This window comes from Schistocerca americana, chromosome 4 (genome assembly GCF_021461395.2).
Source record: "Schistocerca americana isolate TAMUIC-IGC-003095 chromosome 4, iqSchAmer2.1, whole genome shotgun sequence".
Lineage (NCBI taxonomy): Eukaryota > Metazoa > Arthropoda > Insecta > Orthoptera > Acrididae > Schistocerca > Schistocerca americana.
Genome location: NC_060122.1, coordinates 212,953,125 through 212,972,791, shown reverse-complemented (window position 1 = coordinate 212,972,791; position 19,667 = coordinate 212,953,125). Strand labels below are relative to the sequence as shown.

The 19,667-nt window shown below is 38.2% G+C and overlaps 1 protein-coding gene across 3 annotated transcripts in view; it reads right to left on the bottom strand.

Annotated features, from left to right (window-relative positions):
- Positions 1-11,414: 11,414 nt before the first annotated feature.
- The window catches only part of LOC124612339 (serine/threonine-protein kinase tricornered), a 600,632-nt gene continuing 592,379 nt past the window's right edge, over positions 11,415-19,667 (bottom strand). For all 3 annotated transcript variants that reach the window (XM_047140489.1, XM_047140491.1, XM_047140488.1), the window contains one exon: positions 11,415-14,316. In XM_047140489.1, coding sequence (XP_046996445.1) covers positions 14,201-14,316 — 116 coding nt within the window. In that variant the 3' untranslated portion in view covers positions 11,415-14,200. The remainder of the gene's footprint in view (positions 14,317-19,667) is intronic.

Genomic DNA, 19,667 nt, shown 5'->3' with positions numbered 1-19,667 from the left:
TTCCTGTAGGCAGTATCTATCTTGCCCCTTGTGAGATAAGCCTCTACATCCTTACATTTGTCCTCTAGCCATCCCTGCTTAGCCATTTTGCACTTTCTGTCAATCTCATTTTTGAGACTTTGTATTCCTTTTTATCTGCTTCATTTACTGCATTTTTATATTTTCTTCTTTCATCAATTAAATTCAATATTTCTTCTGTAACCCAAGGATTTCTACTAGCCCTCGTCTTTTTACCTACTTGATCCTCTGCTGCCTTCACTACTTCATCCCTCAGAGCTACCCATTCTTCTTCTACCGTATTTCTTTCCCCAATTCCTGTCAATTGTTCCCTTATGATCTCCCTGAAACTCTGTACAACCTCTGGTTTAGTCAGTTTATCCAGGTCCCATCTCCTTAAATTCCCACCATTTTGCAGTTTCTTCAGTTTTAATCTACAGTTCGTAACCGATAGATTGTGGTTAGAGTCCACATCTTCCTCTGGAAATGTCTTATAATTTAAAATCTGGTTCCTAAATCTCTGTCTTACCATTATATAATCTATCTGATACCTTCTAGAATCTCCAGGATTCTTCCATGTATACAACTTTCTTTTATGATTCTTGAACCAAGTGTTAGCTATGATTAAGTTATGCTCTGTGCAAAATTCTACCAGGCGGCTTCCTCTTTCATTCTTACCCCCAATCCATATTCACCTACTACATTTCCTTCTCTCCCTTTTCCTACTCTCAAATTCCAGTCACCCATGACTTAAATTTTTGTCTCCCTTCACTGCCTGAATAATTTCTTTTATCTCATCATACATCCCATTGATTTCTTCATCATCTGCAGAGCTAGTTGGCATATAAACTTGTACTACTGTAGAAGGCATTGGCTTCATGTCTATCTTGCCCACAATAATGCGTTCACTATGCTGTTTGTAGTAGCTTACCAACACTCCTATTTTTTTATTCATTATTAAACCTACTCCTCCATTACCCCTATTTGATTTTGTATTTATAACCCGTATTCACCTGACCAGAAGTCTTGTTCCTCCTGCCATCGAACTTCACTAATTCCAACTATATCTAACTTTAACCTATTCATTTCCCTTCTTAAATTTTCTAGCCTACCTGCCGATTAAGGGATCTGACATTCCACGCACCGACCCATTGAACACCAGTTTTCTTTCTCCTGATAATGACGTCCTCTTGAGTAGTCCCCGCCTGGAGATCCGAATGGGGGACTATTTTACCTCCGGAATATTTTACCCAAGAGGATGCCATCATCATTTAACCATACAGTAAAGCTCACGCCCTCAGGAAAAATTATGGCTGTAGTTTCCCCTTGCTTTCAGCCGTTCGCAGTACCAGCACAGCAAAGCCATTTTGGTTAGTGTTACAAGGCCAGATCAGTCAGTCAACCAGACTGTTGCCCCTGCAACTACTGAAAAGGCTGCTGCCCCTCTTCAGGAACCACAGGTTTGTCTGGCCTCTCAACAGATACCCCTCCGTTATGGTTGCACCTACAGTACGGCTATCTGTATCGCTGAGGCACGCAAGCCTCCCCACCAACAGCAAGGTCCATGGTTCATGAGGGAGAAATTTCTCATATTATAAAATGAACTGTATCTTTATTTCAGATATTAGAATATGTAAAAAGACATTAAGCAAGAAATGTAAAAATAATAAAAATGTTTCTCTTACAGGAAAAGATTGATTTATATGCATTTCTGTCACGGACAGTTTCAAATCAATTGTGAGTGTCTTTTGAACATTATTATAAAGTAAATGTATATGTTTCCTCGTTAATAGAATAAAATTTATGAAAAAAATTGTACAAATATTTGTAGTTTCTGGGGATAGTATCCACAATTTTAGCTCAGAGGGTTGAAGGTGTCGCATTTTTCAAAATGTAATCCCACAAAGGCAGCAGAGCAGCAGCCTTAACAAAAAAAAGTACTCAGAGTACAAAGGAGACACCGCCAGAAGGGCTTTGGTTTCGGCATGGCAGGGAATATTGTGTGGACTCGTGAGGTATTGAATGAGCTCCCATGGAGAGCCATGAGGCATGGCAGTGCATTGGAGGTGACTGTACGTGGTCACAAAAGAGGCACACTGGGGTGGTGTCCAGAAGCACAAACGTGGAAGTGGCGGCGTGGCCTGCCGCACAGTATAGAGGTGGAGGTGGCAGCGTCCGAAATGGGAGTTCAATACAGACAACAGTACAGGAGGGGCGATGTGTAGGTCAGGGCCGTGGCCTGGACTTTTAGTATTCTCTCTCTGGCTCTGCTCGCGCTCATACTTCGCCATGTATTTCTCTCAGTGGGATTTTGCAATCAGTAGTAGTGTACTTTCATTCATTTCAATGTCCAACTCTTGCTCTGACAAGCAATTAACGATCAAAACTGCCGTTATTCAAGTCTTGTCTTTGTTCAGTTATTTCCTGACTGAGTTCCGTAATTCTTTCAAACATCCAGTTAGCCATCTCCTGTTAACTGAGGGGACTGACCTTCTCCAGTCTCCAATGTCATTGAGTATCTAGACCGCACACTGAATGCAACAAAGTCGCCACATCTAGGGAGGCAAAGATAGTATCAGCTTTGTGGTCTTGTCACAGACACAATAGGTTGCTGGTGCAACTATATAGGTAAATTCTACATTAATTTACAATACTTTTCTGATTTTGGCAAAATAACAGAAAGTATATACTTGGTTTTACTTTGTGTTTAATTCTGTAGATTATCCATGGAGATAGCAACATATTGTGTACTACAAAAAGTGCAACTTGAGCTAAAAATATGATATATTAGAATTGTTTTAAATATCAGGATATCTGTTGTTCTCTCATGACAAGTATGTTGACTGTAGTGAAAATAGCGTCTAGTCAGGTGGTGAGAGACTACTGACAATATAGTGGACACTGAAAGAAAAAGTAACTGCATGGCATCCTATGAAAAGACTATGACAGATGGAAGGAAACACGAAAATACTACTTTGCCAGAAAACATGAGTAAACAAACTTGTGAATCTAACCAATATTCCTCTCAAAGCTGAAGGGAAATGACTTCTGTCAAAAGGTTTGAACTATAAATCTAAACCAACATTATTACAGATAGATTTATAGAGAATTTACAGCAGAAAGAGATTAACTAAGCAGCTAAAGATCAACACAAAATGTTAAACTCTGATTTTTTATTTTCTGATAAAGAAAAAAATTGTATATAGTCATGAATACACAAATGCCAGCCCCACATGCACAGGTAAAGCTTCACAAAAAGGGCAAATCCATCCTTATATCTAACCAGAGACAGAAACCTGATGCTCCTATCAATGTATTTCTAACACGAATTTTAAAAATGCTGTATATGCTTTACAAGCAGTAGAGCTTAAAAAATACGAATAGGTTTGCAGACAAAGTTAAGGATACAGTCACATTAGCTCATTCCATCTTTATCTCCTTAGATTTGGCGAATTATACACTACAGAACCCATTTGCAAAAAAATTAGAAATAATTAAGAACAACCCTATAAAACATAAAAAACGGCAACAGGAGAAATATTAAACATAGTGTAGCTACTAGGAAGACATTATCCGACAATTATTTTACTTGTAATGGCAAAAATACACCACCAACCTGATGATTTAGCCATAGGAAATTCCCTAGAGGACATTATGGATAACATTTTCCTTGCTCGTTTGGAACATCAAATTTTCACAAACAATTCTGAAATAGCTAGGGAAGTTCTCCAACATTATTTCTATGTGGATGACCATATTTTGTAAGTAATAGGAGATCAAAGTGATGTCTGAGAGACTGACTGCTATTCACCCGAAAAGTTAGATTTACAGTTGAGCACAAAAATAAAAGAGACATCTATTAACTCAATATTGGTTAGAAGAGAGGCAGGCAAACAAAAGTTCTGTGTGTACAAAAAACAGATAAATGCAGACATTGTTACTGATTAGAAGTCTTGACATGCTGAGAGAATCAGTATGGCATATTTTCGATCTGTAACCAATAGACTATTAAAACTTGCTTTAAGTGAACAAGAGAGGAACAAAGAAATCTCTATTACAAATCAAACTGCAGTAAACAAGAGTTATATGGTTTCAACATTAACGAAGTTGCTACTGAAAATCAAAAGACAACAATAATGTAAAATCAATGGTAGTATACTAATAAATGCACCGGAAGACAAGAACATTGTGTACATGCCTATGAGATATACAGGATGAATGTCATAAATAATTAGTAGGCAATTTTTTAGTACCAGTTTGTGTATAGGCTTTAAGACTAATGACATTCTTCACTTCAGATTGAAGCATCACAAGGAAAAACAACCTCAAAATTCATTTCAGCAGGTGTATATAACCTGAAGTGTGTTAACTGTCCAAAAGGTTATGTAGGTCAAACAAGCAGGATGTTTGAAATATAATTCAAATGGCAAACTTAAATTGACAATAATAAAACAGCATTTGGCGAACATCTTCTAACACTGAAGTAATCTGTTGGAATCACTGATAAGCATCTGGAAGTCTTACAGAATGAAAATACAGGACACCAGCTGAGAGTGCTGGAAGAAATTGAGATTTCCTCACACTGTTTTCAAGAGTCTGCAACACATTAAATCTGCAGAATTGTATTATTAACAGTGCATTTTTGGAAACTCTGAAGGTCTCTTCCAATCTTCCACCTTGAAAAAAACACACCTATAAGCAACAGCCCCATTCACCGAGAGGTGACAGCTGCAGTTCATCAGTTCACACACAGTCCTAGCAGCAAGCCAGCACGTGCATACTGTCTCCTATACATACTGTAAAACTGCACACCATATACCACCACCATGCAGAAGCAAACCCAATTAACCATAACTGCCATATCTTATTTCTGTAACTTTAGGTGCTGTGCATTGTTTCCTTTTTATAATTTTTATCTGCTTTCTACACTTTCAATGTTTTACAGTTAATTCAACTTACTATTTCATACTTTTTACACTTCACACACCCATTTTTCTACATGCTTAATATTTTAATGATAATTCTTTTTTTTTATTTTACACAAGTTACTATAATGTTTTTCCCCAATATAATTAAATATGCTCAATAAGTCCATCCCTCATTGTCCTATACACGATTTTAACAAAAAAAAATGACATAATTTTACTTTTTATAGTTGTAGAATAAGTCTCTTTTTTGAACTCGTTTCTATAATCTTTTAGTAAATATAAACCCATTGAACTGATTACATACATATCACTCACCTTTCCTGCCTTCTCACCTGCCCCCCCCCCCTTTCTAACCCACCTTGCTCCACTTTTTCTCCCTCATCCTCTTTCCTTCCTCCCTACCGCTCCCCCCCCCCCCCCCCTCCCATCCCAACAAAAATTACCCATTTCAAACATTGACCACAGTTACATATGACATTACTGTATGATTCTGACATTCTACATTTACACACAATACTTCTCTAATTTTTGTAAAATAACAGCAGCACAAGACTCAACAATGACTAACCTGAATGACTGAAGACCTGTTTCACCTAAATGCATGAAATAAAGCAACAATAATTCCCTAAATATTTATATTTGTGTCGCTGTCTTTTACATTTCTTTCTTATGGTGATAAGATTAATAAAGAACACTCAGCAAGAGGCTGATACAATAATCACAGGATCCTACCATCAGAGGTGTTCTCAGTTCATAAATTGCCTACCCATTTCCTTTTCTGTTGTCGAGGGCTGTGGTATGTGCAGCCTTTCATTGTAATAATTTTTTATATACATCTGCACACCTTTGCAACAAACAAAAATACATTATTCAATTTCTCCCTGCATATTTGTTGATTGAAGAGTCTATGAGTGCAATGCCAGTCCATTGTGCCCAATGGGCACAATATTTCAGTGATCAGAGATGTCTCTACTGTCAGGTACACTGGCAAATTGAGCACTTGAGGGTGCAGGACCCTCACCACCCTGAGCCATTCCCTCCACAGCCTGCACTCAAGAGCACACATCAGTAGTTGTGGAGACGCTTGCGTCGGTACCTGTGGTAGCGTCAACGAAGCTGCTCTGTCTAGCCTGGTTGTCAGATAGTTGTGTTTGCTGAGTGTCTCCTTAATTATACCCAGTGTTGGTTTCCAAGCCTTCCTAAGATTATAGCTTCAATCTGGATTTATTAGATTATCCCTGGAGCGAATTTTGATTGCTTCTCTAGTGACGCTTTTCCCACATTTAGAAGTCTGCGCTGAAGTCCTGGTATGTTCGCTTTCCATAGCATGATTCTCTGATGAACAGTGCTCTGCAACCACTGACTTGTTGGAGTACATTAGTCAAGTGTGTGCTGGTGTCGTCGGCATCAATCTTTGATGGTGCGCAATGTGTGTCCAATATACATCCTGTCACATTGCCATGGAATAATACACCTCAGTCTTCCGCTAACTGAGGTCATTTCTGACACACACCACTAAGGCTGATGTTTTATTGGGTGGGCAAAAGACATCTAGGAGATTCGAGAAGAGGGCCACCCTTGCATTGGTACATGTGAGGGTACACTTTACCCATTGGAGTCTTGAGTATAATTCCCAGGAACTTTTTAAACTATGTTTACAACTGGCCAATCATTTTAACTCTTGGACCTGTGACTGGATTGATGATGTTAGCTGGGTGACAGCCTTTCTGCTCACAGGAAGCTTACAGGATGTCAAGCAACAAAATTTTCATGTCATGTTGACGAACCATCACTGAAGGCCCCATGCTAGACTGTCATCAATCTAACTAAGATGCAGCTGAGAGATAACGCCATTCCAGTTCTGGAGAGGAAACTTAACTCTGTCCCCTACCTGTAAGATCACATTGGTCTTTGACACTGTCACTGCTGTTTAACAGGTTGTCATGCAACTACTACCAGCAGCAGCAGAAGTAGTAGATCATGAAACTTTGCATGCTCTGACAAAAACTAAGACTACAAAGTCAAACATTACCAGCAAAGAAAGGACAATCATTCAGAATCTAAAAGAGTGCCCCAAGATTGTTATCTTACCTGGCGACAAAGGCAATGCCACTGTTGTTCTTGTCCATGAGGACTACTCAGAGAAGACTCACAGCCTATTAAATGAAGACTCCTACAGAAAGATCAATGCTGACCCCACAAAGAAGGCAGATAACAAGACCCGGGCACTTCTCAAGGAATCAGGAGTTACTAGAGAGGATCATCACGGGATTGTCATTACAAGGACATGTATCGCTAAGACTTTACGACTCCCCGTGGTCCGCAAAAATGGAGTGCCATTAAGTCCCCTTCTCAGTAACATCTGAAGCTCCTACATATTGGCTGTAAAATACCTGATAGAGATACTACGTCCTTACGTGGGTAAAAGCTCACGTCACATCTGCAATTCTGTGGATTTTGTGAAACAGCTCAGCAACTTCAGGCCGAGGGACTTAGATATCACAGTGAGCTTTGATGTTTTTTTATCATTCACCAGGGTGTCTCTATGTGAGTCAATAAAACTCATTCGTCAGAAATTTGATGAGAAGACCACCAATCCTTTCAGGCACATCCTAACATCCACGTATTTGCTATTTAATGGAGAATAGTACGAACACACAGAAAGAGGAGTCACACTGGGCAGACCACTCTCCCCAGCGGTCGTGAATTTATATATGGAGCACTTCGAAGAAAAGTCCCTCACATCATCTGCATGGAAACTCATTTGCTTTTTCGGTTATGTGGATGACACATTTGTCATGTGGCCCCATGTAAAGGGCAAACTCCTTTACTTCCTTGTACATCTGAACTCCATACATCCCACATTGAATTCACTATGGAGACCAAAGAAGAAGGAAGACTACCATTTCTGGTCAGCAGAAGAGCTGATAGCATCCTGGGTCAAGGTGTGTATCAAAGAAAATGCACTCTGACATGTCTTTGCATGCTACCACCACTTTGCGCAGAAGAATGGGGTCCTAAAAACACTGGTACACAGGCCACACACCATTTCAGACACAGGCAGTCTGCCCCAGGCACTGGAACACCTCATAAATGTGTTCCAAAAAAATGGATACTCTGAAGGGCAGTAGTCGCATGACACCACACAATACAACCTGTGAAGATGGAAGAAACTGAGCAGGAAGAGCTAGCCATGCCCTTTATATCATACACCAGTACACTAAAAGGAAAACTCAGGTGCACACTGACAAGGCACCATGTAAGAACTAGCTTTTGCCTGCCCAATGAAACATGAGCATTATTGGGGATTATCAAAGATGGCCTCGGTCTGTAGGAGTTCAGGGTACATCAGATTCTGTGCCAGTGCAGCAAGATATATATTGGACAAACAGTGTGCACCATTGAAGATCGATGCCAAGTACACCAGCAACACACTTGGCTTATGGTTGGTTGGTTTTGATGAGAGGACCAAACAGCATGGTCATCAGTCCCATCAGATGAGGGAAGAATAGGGAAGGAAATCAGCTGTGCCCTATCAAAGGAACCATCCTGGCATTTGCCAGAAGCGATTTAGGAAATCGCAGAAAACCTAAATCAGGATGGCTGGATGTGGGTTTGAACTGTTATCCTACCAAATGCGAGTCAAGGTTGATAACCGCTGCACCACCTTGCTCAGTCTCGACTAGCACATCCCAACAAGGTGACTGTCACAAGGCTGCCTTGACTATGTGAGATCATCATCAATATAAATGAAATGCCACTATAATTATATGATACAGCAAAGCAAACTTCACCCGGTAACCATAAGAAAGAAGGAAGAAAAGAAAATTAGGGTTTAGTGTCTTACCAATGTCAAAGTAATTAGAGACAGAGCACAGGCTTGGATGGAAGAAGGGAATCACCCGTCTCCTCCACGAAAGAATCGTCACGACAAATATCCTTAAGTGAGGTACAAACGTAATGAAACTGTACATGTGGATGGTTAAATGGCAGTTTGAATTCCTGTCTATTTGATTGTGAGCTCAGTTTAAATGTGGCACAGGGCATTTACTACTTTAAATAAGGGTTTTTCTCCCCTCCCCAGCCTGTCAACTGATTCCACTTATGCACATAATGCAAGTACTATGTTTATACAAAATTTCCAGTTATTATTTGTGCAGTATTTCATGAAATCTTATTAGTTATTGACATTATATTCTAATATCTGCTGTTCCCAATGTTAGTTTCCCATAAAACATTTTCTTTTGAGATAAACCAGTAATTGAATTTTTTCCATTAGCAGGTAATCATCGAGATAGTGTGGTCGAATAACAATTTATTCATAAAAGACCTGTCTCACTGGATAGCCCTAATTTTGCAGTTTTCAGTAACCAGCTTATTTTTTCCAAAAACTCATTAACTAAGTAATTATCCACAGTTAAAATTTTGTCACACCCGGAAACAGTTTTCTTATTTGAGCCATAGGCTTATATATTTCCCATTTGACATTATATTTTTGTTCCCTTTTTCAATAGGTTAGTACCTTTGATTAATCAAATTAGCCATTGATTAAAAATTTGACTAATATAGAGAAACTAAAAACCTGAGAGTTTTTACTTGAAACCCGGTATTCGATCGCATAGGTTTACATTGTATCAGTCAAAACTGTATCAGTCAAAACAGTACATCTGACTTTAATGTGTTGCTAATTAACTAATACACAGTTAATCTAAATTACAACTGGGCTAAATAGATTAATGTTAAATTTGACCATCGCAGAATTAAAAACCTAAAATATAATTGCCGGTTTCACAATGAATCCACACCCTGTCTTTATATATCCCTACAGAAAATGAGAGCCTATGTACAGATGTCGAAGTCCGTGGGTAGAATTCAGCTAAACAGCACATCCATATCACTCCTCTTGTTAATATGTAGGCTCTATCTCATCGAGAGATAACATTTCAAAACTTTCACGATAACATCTATGCAAGAATAGTCTGTGCCTATCAACCAGTTATCAACCCTTTGTTCAAAATCTGCCTTATTTACTTTATTAATTTCTCCGTGTCAACAAGATAAACATCTGTGTTTTGCTAATAGATACCAGAAAATGTGTTGTGTACAATGATTGTGTTATCAAATCAAACTTTGTGATATTCATCCTTCGGAACTCGCCTGTGAAAGTGCACTGTAAAAATCTTGCAACTGTTCGAATGTTTCATAGCTGAAGTGTCTACCAATCAGTTGTGTTCTATGAGCAGCGCTCAATAAGTAATGCAACACACTTTTTTTCCTTGAAGTAGGTTGCTTTTATTCAAGATTCCAATACACCATATTATTCCCCACTCTTTTGGCTAAAAAACTTATTTTCAACATAATCTCCATTCAAGGTGACAGCCTTACACCACCTTTCCGGGAGTGCCTAGATGTGTGCAAGCTACCACTCTACTGGTGGACATCTGAGTGTGTGTCTTGCTGCATCAGTAACCTCACCATCATCCAAACACCACTTCTTGCAGAGTTCACCCTTAATTGGGCCAAAGAGATGGATCCGGGCTATAGGATGGATCCCAATGGGCACACAGCTCTGAGTATCCTAACTTGTGGACTAGTGTGCCAGCATTACAAACAGAGACCTCCAGTTGATCAGTGAGGTGTTTGATTGTGATCCGTCTATCACCTTGAATGAGTGTGTTCGCACACTCCAACATTGTAGGAGTCACAGTTGTATGTGGCCAGCCAGCACATGGGAGACAGGTCTAAGCAACCTCGTTGCCATGGCAGATGGCTCAACAAACAACTCAGTGTGCTTTTATTCACTGCCATGTCTACGTAGATATTTGGCAATGTTTGTTTTCTACCAAAAGAAACTCTGTGATAGTTCTCTCTGCTTGGACTGCATCTCCATTAGTCGTCATTCTGAAGGCCACCTATTGAAGCTTCATGAAACTATAGAGGCTGAAGTGAGAATATTCCACTATGTCCCACAATGAATTCCTCATTTTTCAACCAAAACTGGCCAAGGAAAAATTAGTGTTGCATTGTTTGTGGCCCCTAGATGGTCATCATGTTGCTACGAGTAATAATAAATGTGAAAACCCATCAAATTCACTACATACTGTGTTACGTACATTGTTTAAGATCTCGTCATAGAACTAGGTAACAGCAAAATGACTCGCTACTAAGGACAATAAGGAAATCACTGTTAAGCTCTTTACTCATTTTCTCATTCATGTGCTACCTCACTTGGTCTTAACAAGAGAATAAACATTTAGCATTTAATTGCTAATAATGCCTGTATGCAGCATGCACATATGAAGTAATTTTAAGAATTTCATGAAGTTAAGATTTAAATATTAGCTCTACAAACTGGGACTAAGTTCATTTTGCCGATCAGACATGAAGGAATGAAAGGGGACATACTCTGATTTTCTGGAACACCATTTCAGTTTTCTGAATTGCCTAAATATAAGAAAACACAAGTGTAGTTATTAAAAGCATAAAATATAATTTTCATGTTGACAGGTTCTGTTTAATAACAGTTTACAAAAATTCAGCATAGCTCATTTAATAAATCCAAAAATCAATGAAAATAATTTTCTGCAAAATTTTTGCTACACATTTACTTTTAGTGCCACTAATTTAAGTTACATTTAACACTGTTGAAGGAAAAATTAAACATAATCATCAAATGAGATTCCAAAGTATTTGCTTGTAATTGGTTGTAATTTATGATGTTTATCTCTTCCAATGAATGTAAACAAAAATCACCACCAGTTGTCCCTTCCTCTTTCCACTCACACGTGACGTACAGAGGAGAAATATACACACATACTCTTATGAAACAATTTTGGAAAACAACACATATATTATATACTTATTATACACAATTTGTACACAAATTAATGACTAATTAATTACATTGTACAGCCATAAAAGTAGATAACAGACAGAAAAACAATCTGTTAAATTACCAAAAGATCATGTCAATGGATGCTTGAAACTAATAATTCTCTTGCACTTGCGAGATTGATGCATAGAATAACCTGTCAATACCACAGCAACATAATGTAAGAGATCGTAAGTACTGGGCAATTTACACGCACACACTCTCAATTGCAGATGAAAGTAGATGTTTCAGTTACATAAGAAAACACAAATAATGGAAATGGCAGAACTTTTTCCATGTAGCTACCATTGTTCATCCATGTAAAAGTGTAAATGAATATAGATTGATGATAAAAATGTGGTGCTGTGCAACAAAGGTCAAGTAACCATTGACACAAAAACTGGCACTTTCAAACACAAACAACAACTTTAATTTGTCACAGATTTTTTTCATTCTGCTGTTTTACAGAAACATTGAAATACATATTTACAACAAAGGGTTTTACAAACAACAGGTAATAATAAAAAGTAATAAATAACACAAAAGAGAAAAATACATTATCAACTTTCTGATTATATTCAAAACAAAATCACGTAAAAGGAATAGCAACACATTATTGTAACTGGTTTCCCAGTGTTAATACAATAGAGAGCTTGAAACACACACACACACACACACACACACACACACACACACACACACACTTTCAATATCTAATACAAAAAAAGAAAGGCCATCAATCACACAGTATTATTTTAGAATAAAATTTAAGGTTTCTGTCGTGCGTACACGCAAAAATTAATATTCTTTTGGTGAAATAATGATCATTTCAAAAACATTTGAGTCCTATGTGAAACAGGATGAAATTAACAAAAGCTTCTCAGATTGACATTATTACTGTCCAAAAACTGTCAGTGACTTCTATTATTAAAAAGTTAAGCACTCTTGGATGATAAATAAATAGGTTAATCAATTTTTTTAAAAAGCTGTAATGTGTTATGTCACTAACATTGTCAGCTTCTAGGATGGGAAACACAGAAGTAGAGGAAAAGGAAAGGATAACACAGAGAGAGAGAAAGAGAGAGAGAGAGAGAGAGAGAGAGAGAGAGAGAGAGAGAGAGAGAGAGAGAGAGAGAACCTAACTGCAGCAACTATTTGGAGGGACATTTTCTGAATCTTAATTTCATTTGTATACTTTCTGTTGGGCCTTCAGGCAGCTGCAAATTTTCAAATGTTGCAAAATAGAAAATATTATCTGAGACTGCCACGGTAAGACCTTCTAATAATCTTTAATTCACCGATCAGTAATCTGAAACCTCTGATGCCATTAATTTATTTATTTAAAACTGGCATATTGTTGTTCTAACTGCAAAAGCATTAGTCACAACACCAATGAAAAGCTAATATGCAATTGAAGCAGACACTGCACAACTACTACACATCCAGATAAAGTACATTTTAATGTAACAGATTATCAGTTTCAAAGTGCAAATTTACAAATACAGCATGCTGTTCTTCAAGAGGCTCCATGGGCACTCAAGTGAGATAGTGGATTTGAGAGTTTTTTCATTAGTTTATACACATTTCCATAAAATCCCAACAAACAGGTGACAGACATTCTTCAAGTCCTAATGGGAACAAATAATAGGTTTTCCCCAGAGTGCATCCCTCATTTTTATAACATTGTTATTTGATCAATCTGTGTGTAAGAAACTATCACATTTTATATGACTCTTAATATTAAATGAAATGTAATACAAAACAAGCAAGTAAATGGATGTCTCAGAATAGCAAAGTTTGACGCTGAAGTGCCAATTAACTCAAGAGCCATTTACATAAATGTTTTCCAAAAAACTGGCACAGCTCAGTTCTGAAACCAATCAAACCACACACTCTGGCTATTGTCACATTTTTACTATTAAATTAAAACCTCACATCTATACAAATAAAATAATAAGAACTTTTAATGTTTCTTAAGCACTGCAGAAATTACTTCTGATCAATATCATTAAAAACTGTATGTGATCTCTTTTCTATCACTTTTCTAAAACTGTAACAAGTGTGTGGGAACTATTCTTGCACATACCTATTTGTTTTAATCCTAAAAATGTTCACTCAGTACCCAGTGCATATTAGTGGATAGTAACTAACCTAGTTATCACAATGGACAAGACTGCATCACAAATTTTCTCCAAGCCTTTCTCTTCATTATATGTTGTACCTTACATCTGGGAACTATAACTTACACTATTTTTATTGTTATCATTATTATTTATTTATTTTACTTTCACGAAGGTACACTGGGTGAGCTGTGGAGCACCCTCTCAAAATTTATCTTCTGAGACAACAGGAAGCATCACTTGATCCAAGTGCTGCACAACATTTTAAGTACCTATCACAGTAACTACTTTTTGGTTGGAATACCCCGTTGGGTCAGTCCTTCAAATCTCTTGAATGTATAGTTGATAAAAACCCAGTCCTTGTATATCACTTCACCATCCTGAGGCAGGGGTGCAGCTGCTGCAAATAAAATGCATCAAAATTTTAACTTATTGCCAATGACAAAAGGAACTTAGAACATTAAACATACACTTTTAAAGCAATAACCTTACACAAAAGTTTTATACTGCTGCATGATTTTCTGAACATAAAATAAACAATAGATAGGGCTGATGTGCAAGTTACAACATTTTTTTACTTGAGTTTATTATTCATTTATCTGGTTAGCTACTTAGAAATTTGATTACTTCAGTTTGCCACAGTATTTCTGCTTGGGGCAACTATAACAACAACAACAAAATTACTCAGCAGTATGTTCTTCTATAACATTCTTCTCTTATACCGATGCCATACCTGAAGCAATCTGCTGGTTTGTAGATGAAGAATTCATCAAGACTAGGTTGGAAAGCACCTTCATTATCAACAAGAATTTGCTATGAGATTAATCAACTGAATTCTTATCTCTTGGTTAGACATTATGTATGATGTTAACATGATTGTCATGGTTGCAACAACAATAGACTGAGTATTCTAAGACTTTTTAATAACTTTTTATTTGATTTCCCATCCATCCACTATACTGCTTTCCAGCTGATGCCAGGTTGGGACTCATATGACAGTTCCCAATGACGCAGAGAACCAACCATACATTTCTACAGGTTATTATTATAATGGGGCCACCAATACCAAAGGGATTTTGAAGCTACCAGCAGTTCGCCCCATGGAGAAATCTATGTAGCCCTTCTGCTTCTATCTAGTGTATATTACATGGTACAATGTGACAATGTTTTCAGATTTTTTTATCATTTAACAGCCATGTATTTATCTCAATGGATGTGGAAAACTGCCTAAAAATCACCACTCTGTCATTAATTCACAAAGCAGATATCGTCCAGTGCTGGAACACCACTTCAGGTCCCAGAAGTGGGCATTCTAAAGCACTCAGCTGTTTTGTTTTCTTATTCATTTATTTTGTTGAGTACTTAGAAAGTTAATTACTTCAATACCACAAAGTGATAAATGTCAGATGATCTAGTTACATTCCCAATAAAAAATTCTTAGCACATTAAACCTCTTTATCTTATCAATCATATTTCATCATTCACGACTGGGTTGAAACTTGTTATGAGTCAGCCATTCCTTCCTTTGAAATGGCACAGTTGACTTTCTTCCCCATCCTTCCCTGATCCAATGGGACGGATGACCTCAGTGTTTGGTCCCATCTCCCAAATCGACTGACCAACCAACCAACCAGCCATCTGAGATTAGCATTTACTGAAGGCACCATTGTTTATCCGTACAAACAAGCTTTGATAGGATAGGTCAACTTTCATCAAGTGGCCGATGATGACTAAGAACTAACATGCAAATCATCACTCCCTTATAGTCCTTCAAGCAACAAAAATCACATTCATTGCTCTCTGTGCAATGACAGGGCCTATTAAGTGAAGGTGGTACAACTCTGAAGTACAAAGGAAAGGGCAGATTGCAAGAGTAAATGGAAGTATGTACATAGTAGCAGAGTGATTCTAAAAATATGCTGGAAGGGGTGTGTGAGGATGTAGAGGTGAAAATGCCAATGTGGAACAAATAGGTGATAACAGGACTGTATCGGAGTTTGACAGAGGCCTTAATGGGTTGGGTCCACAACAGTTATTTATTTATCTCATTTATTGTACTGTGACAACAGTGAATATTAAGAAATACATATAGCATTAATAAAGTCCCTATATGGTCCCAAATAGTTTCTCAGAGGGCTATCTCTGACAGTGTACTGAAGACTTGTTCTTGGGGCCCCACAATATCAGGCTGGAGATTTTCAGAGTCCCCACTTGTGCCCCATAGCACTGTACCTGGTATGACCAGTTCTTATCCTGTTCCCTACCCACTTACTCCTCTTCAGATCAAATCCTGGTAGGCTGGCAGACGGATATTTACCATCTCTCTGTTTTATTGTCGCAGCATTCCTTCTCCTGCGCCACTCTTCCTTCATATCAGATTTCATGTTGTTTCACCCATTCCACCACAGTGCAGTGCTTGAGCTTAAGTGCTCTGGAAGACTGTCAATTAAGACTGTAAGAAATGGAAGGTCTTAGGGGTAGTTGGGATGATCCAGCTTCCTCCTGGTTACTTCTTGGCATCGCAATATTCAGATGGTGGAATGTCACTGATGGTGTGCAGCCTAGCGATCAATGTGGATTTTAATTTGCATAGTAATTCTCACTGATTTGTTAAGATGTATAATAGTTTCCATGTGGGAGCACTGTGTTGCCATACTGGGGCACAGAATACATCTACGGGTATTCTAGTATCAAATCTGCAGCTCGTAAAGTGGATACTTCAACATCCCAGATTGTGCCAGCTGCTTTCTTTATAATGATGTTTCATATCTTTAGCTTTTGGCTAATGTTTTCCAGGTGTCATTCATATGTTAATGACTGATCCAGTGTGACATGAAGATATTTAGGCTGGAAATGTTGTCTCTGCTGACAGAAGTTCACAACGAGATGTTGGTTTGCAATTCATTTGTTTAGATAGTATGCACAAACTTGTATCTTACCTGCATGTGGTTGGAGCAGTAAGTCCCTAGACAATATATTTTCTCTTTCTTCAAGTGTGCTGCTTCATATGGCTGTCGCAAGGTCATCAGCATAGCAAAATGCTTTGGTAGTAATGTTTGGCATATCGCTGGTGCACAGGTTGAAGAATAAGGGACGTAGGATGGATCCTTGAGGATGCCCCTTTCTTATGGTAAATTATTTATTCTGTTTTTGTCCAACGCTACTCTTGAAGTAATGATAGGTTAAAGTGTTTCTCACAGGTGTCATTGGTTTCTTTTTTTGAGACATGCTGTTTTGGCTCCATCAGGAGACCACCTAGCCACACAGCACCATATGCTGCTCGCAGATCAACAAAGGCCACTGGTTTCTTTAGTTTCTTTTGGAATCATTCAGCCTCAGTGTAGCATGTCCTGACTAGAACCTGTAACAGCAGCTCCACTGACTTCTGAACCCAGCCTGATATGTAAGAGTTATGTCATTTATTACTCCTTGAAATCTAATCTTATGTCATCCATGTTGGACTGTTGTAAGGAACTGCGACTGTTTATAACAACAAAAATTTTAAAAAAATAATTATATTTCATCCCATGATGTGTTATAAGAGTTTACCATCTTATCTTCAGGTGGAACAATGATATGTTACATTTTTGCTAGCAGGATGCAGCCAGTTGTATGTTGTTCAATTTTGCTACAAAAATGTAGTCTTCATTTTCACTCAATGTGGGATTTGGACATTGCGTGAAAGCAAATACGCAGGCTTAACACTTGTGCAGACGCAGGAGCAGCAGTTAAGTGGAACACTATGGCAGCCGTGGCCGTGAGCGATTTCAACTCATGATGGCGGAGACAGCTATCAAGGGCTGATGTATTTTATTCAAACTGACACAGCTTGTAAACAGAGAAGTGTTTACTGAGACTTGTTATCAGTACATGGCATAGAACTACAAATTTTCATTGTTGATAGAGCTACTTACAATCTTTTCCACTACACAGAACACTGTGATTTGCCATAAATATATATTTTTAACTTAATTCGTTGCCCAGAAAACGAATTAGTAACATAAACAAGCTTACAAATATAATAATGTAAAGATAGAGTGCCTTGTCTCAGAGGTAAATTATTATTAACTTACATTGTGGACCATAAATACATACCCTGAGGTGACCTAAGTCCGGATAGCAAATGGACATGTACAGAGGGCAGTAGAATCACAAAGACAAAGTATAAAGGGCAGTGTATTAGCAGAGCTGTCACTCAGGTGATTCGTGTGAAAAGTTGTAGGTCATGATTATGGCTGCATGACAGGAATTAAAAAACTGAAGACAGTATGGTAGTTGGAGCAAGACGCACGGAAAATTCCATTTCAGAAATCATTGCGGAATTCGATATTCTGAGATCCACAGGGTCAAGAGTGTGCCGAGAATAACAAATTTCAGGAATCGTCTCTCATCACAGACAGCAGTGGCCGATGGCCTTCACTTAACAACCAAGAGCAGAGACATTTGCTAAGAGCTGTCAGGGCTAACAAAAAAGCAACACTGCATGAAACACCAGCAGAAATCAATGTGGGATGTACAATGAATGTATTCATTAGGATGGTGCAGCAAAATATGGCATTAACGGACTATGGCAGCAGACAACCAATTCAAGGGCCTTTGCTAATAGCACATCATCTGCAGTGCCCCTCCTGCACTAATGACTGCAACGGTTGGACCATAAATGACTGGAAAACTGTGGCCTCATCAGACGATGCCCAATTTCAGTTGATAAGAGCTGATGGTAAGGTTCGAGTGTGACACAGACCCCATGAAGCCATGGATCCAAGTTGTCAACATGGCAATGAGTAAGCTGGTTGTGGCTCTGTAATGGGGTGGGCTGTGTTAACATGGAAAGGATTGGGTCCTCTGGTCCAACTGAACCAATTATTGGCTGGAAATGGTTATTTTCAGCTACTTTGAAACCGTTTATAGCCATTCATTGACTTAACGTTCCCAAACAACGATGGAATTTTTATAGATGACAATGCATCATGTTGCCAAGTTACAATTGTTTGGAATTGGTTCGAAGAACATTCTAGACAATTCAAGTGAATGATTTGGCCACCCAGACTACTGGTAATGGGATGTAATCGAGAGGTCATCCCGTGCACAAAATCCTGCACAGGCAACACTTTCACCATTACGGATGGCTACAGACGCAGGGTAGCTCAATATTTCTGCAAGGGACTCCTGATGGTTTGTCAAGTCCATGCCGCGTCAAGTTGCTGCACTACACTGGGCAGAAGAGGTCCAACATGATATTAGGAGGTAGACCATGACTTCTGTCAACTCACTGTGTAACAATTACAAAACTGTCTCAGTGCCTTTATAACAACTTGTTGGAAGTATTACTATAGCAAATACAATACAGAAAAGACAAATAAAAATAAAATAAAACACATTAAAAATATAAAATATGCAGGCTTAACGTCAACATAATCTAATTCTTACTACGTCTATATAGTGATTTGCGAATTATATTTTATTAAGGTCACTCAGGCAGTAGAAAGTTGGAAAGAGTTGTAGTACATCACCTAATATATATATGCAAAGCTCTAAAAGCAGCTCACTGCCTGTGTCTCAGATTTTCCATTTAATGTGTTCTGTCCATATTTTCTATTGTGAATGAAAATTGCTACTTCTTCATAAAGACTGAGTTTATACCCCTTGTTTATTTTGTGAAGTATGAAGTCTTTCGGAACATTCATAATTTCATACCAATGGTGCGTTAAGAGTGAAATGCAGTCAGCATCCCTGAAAACGCCTGTGTTT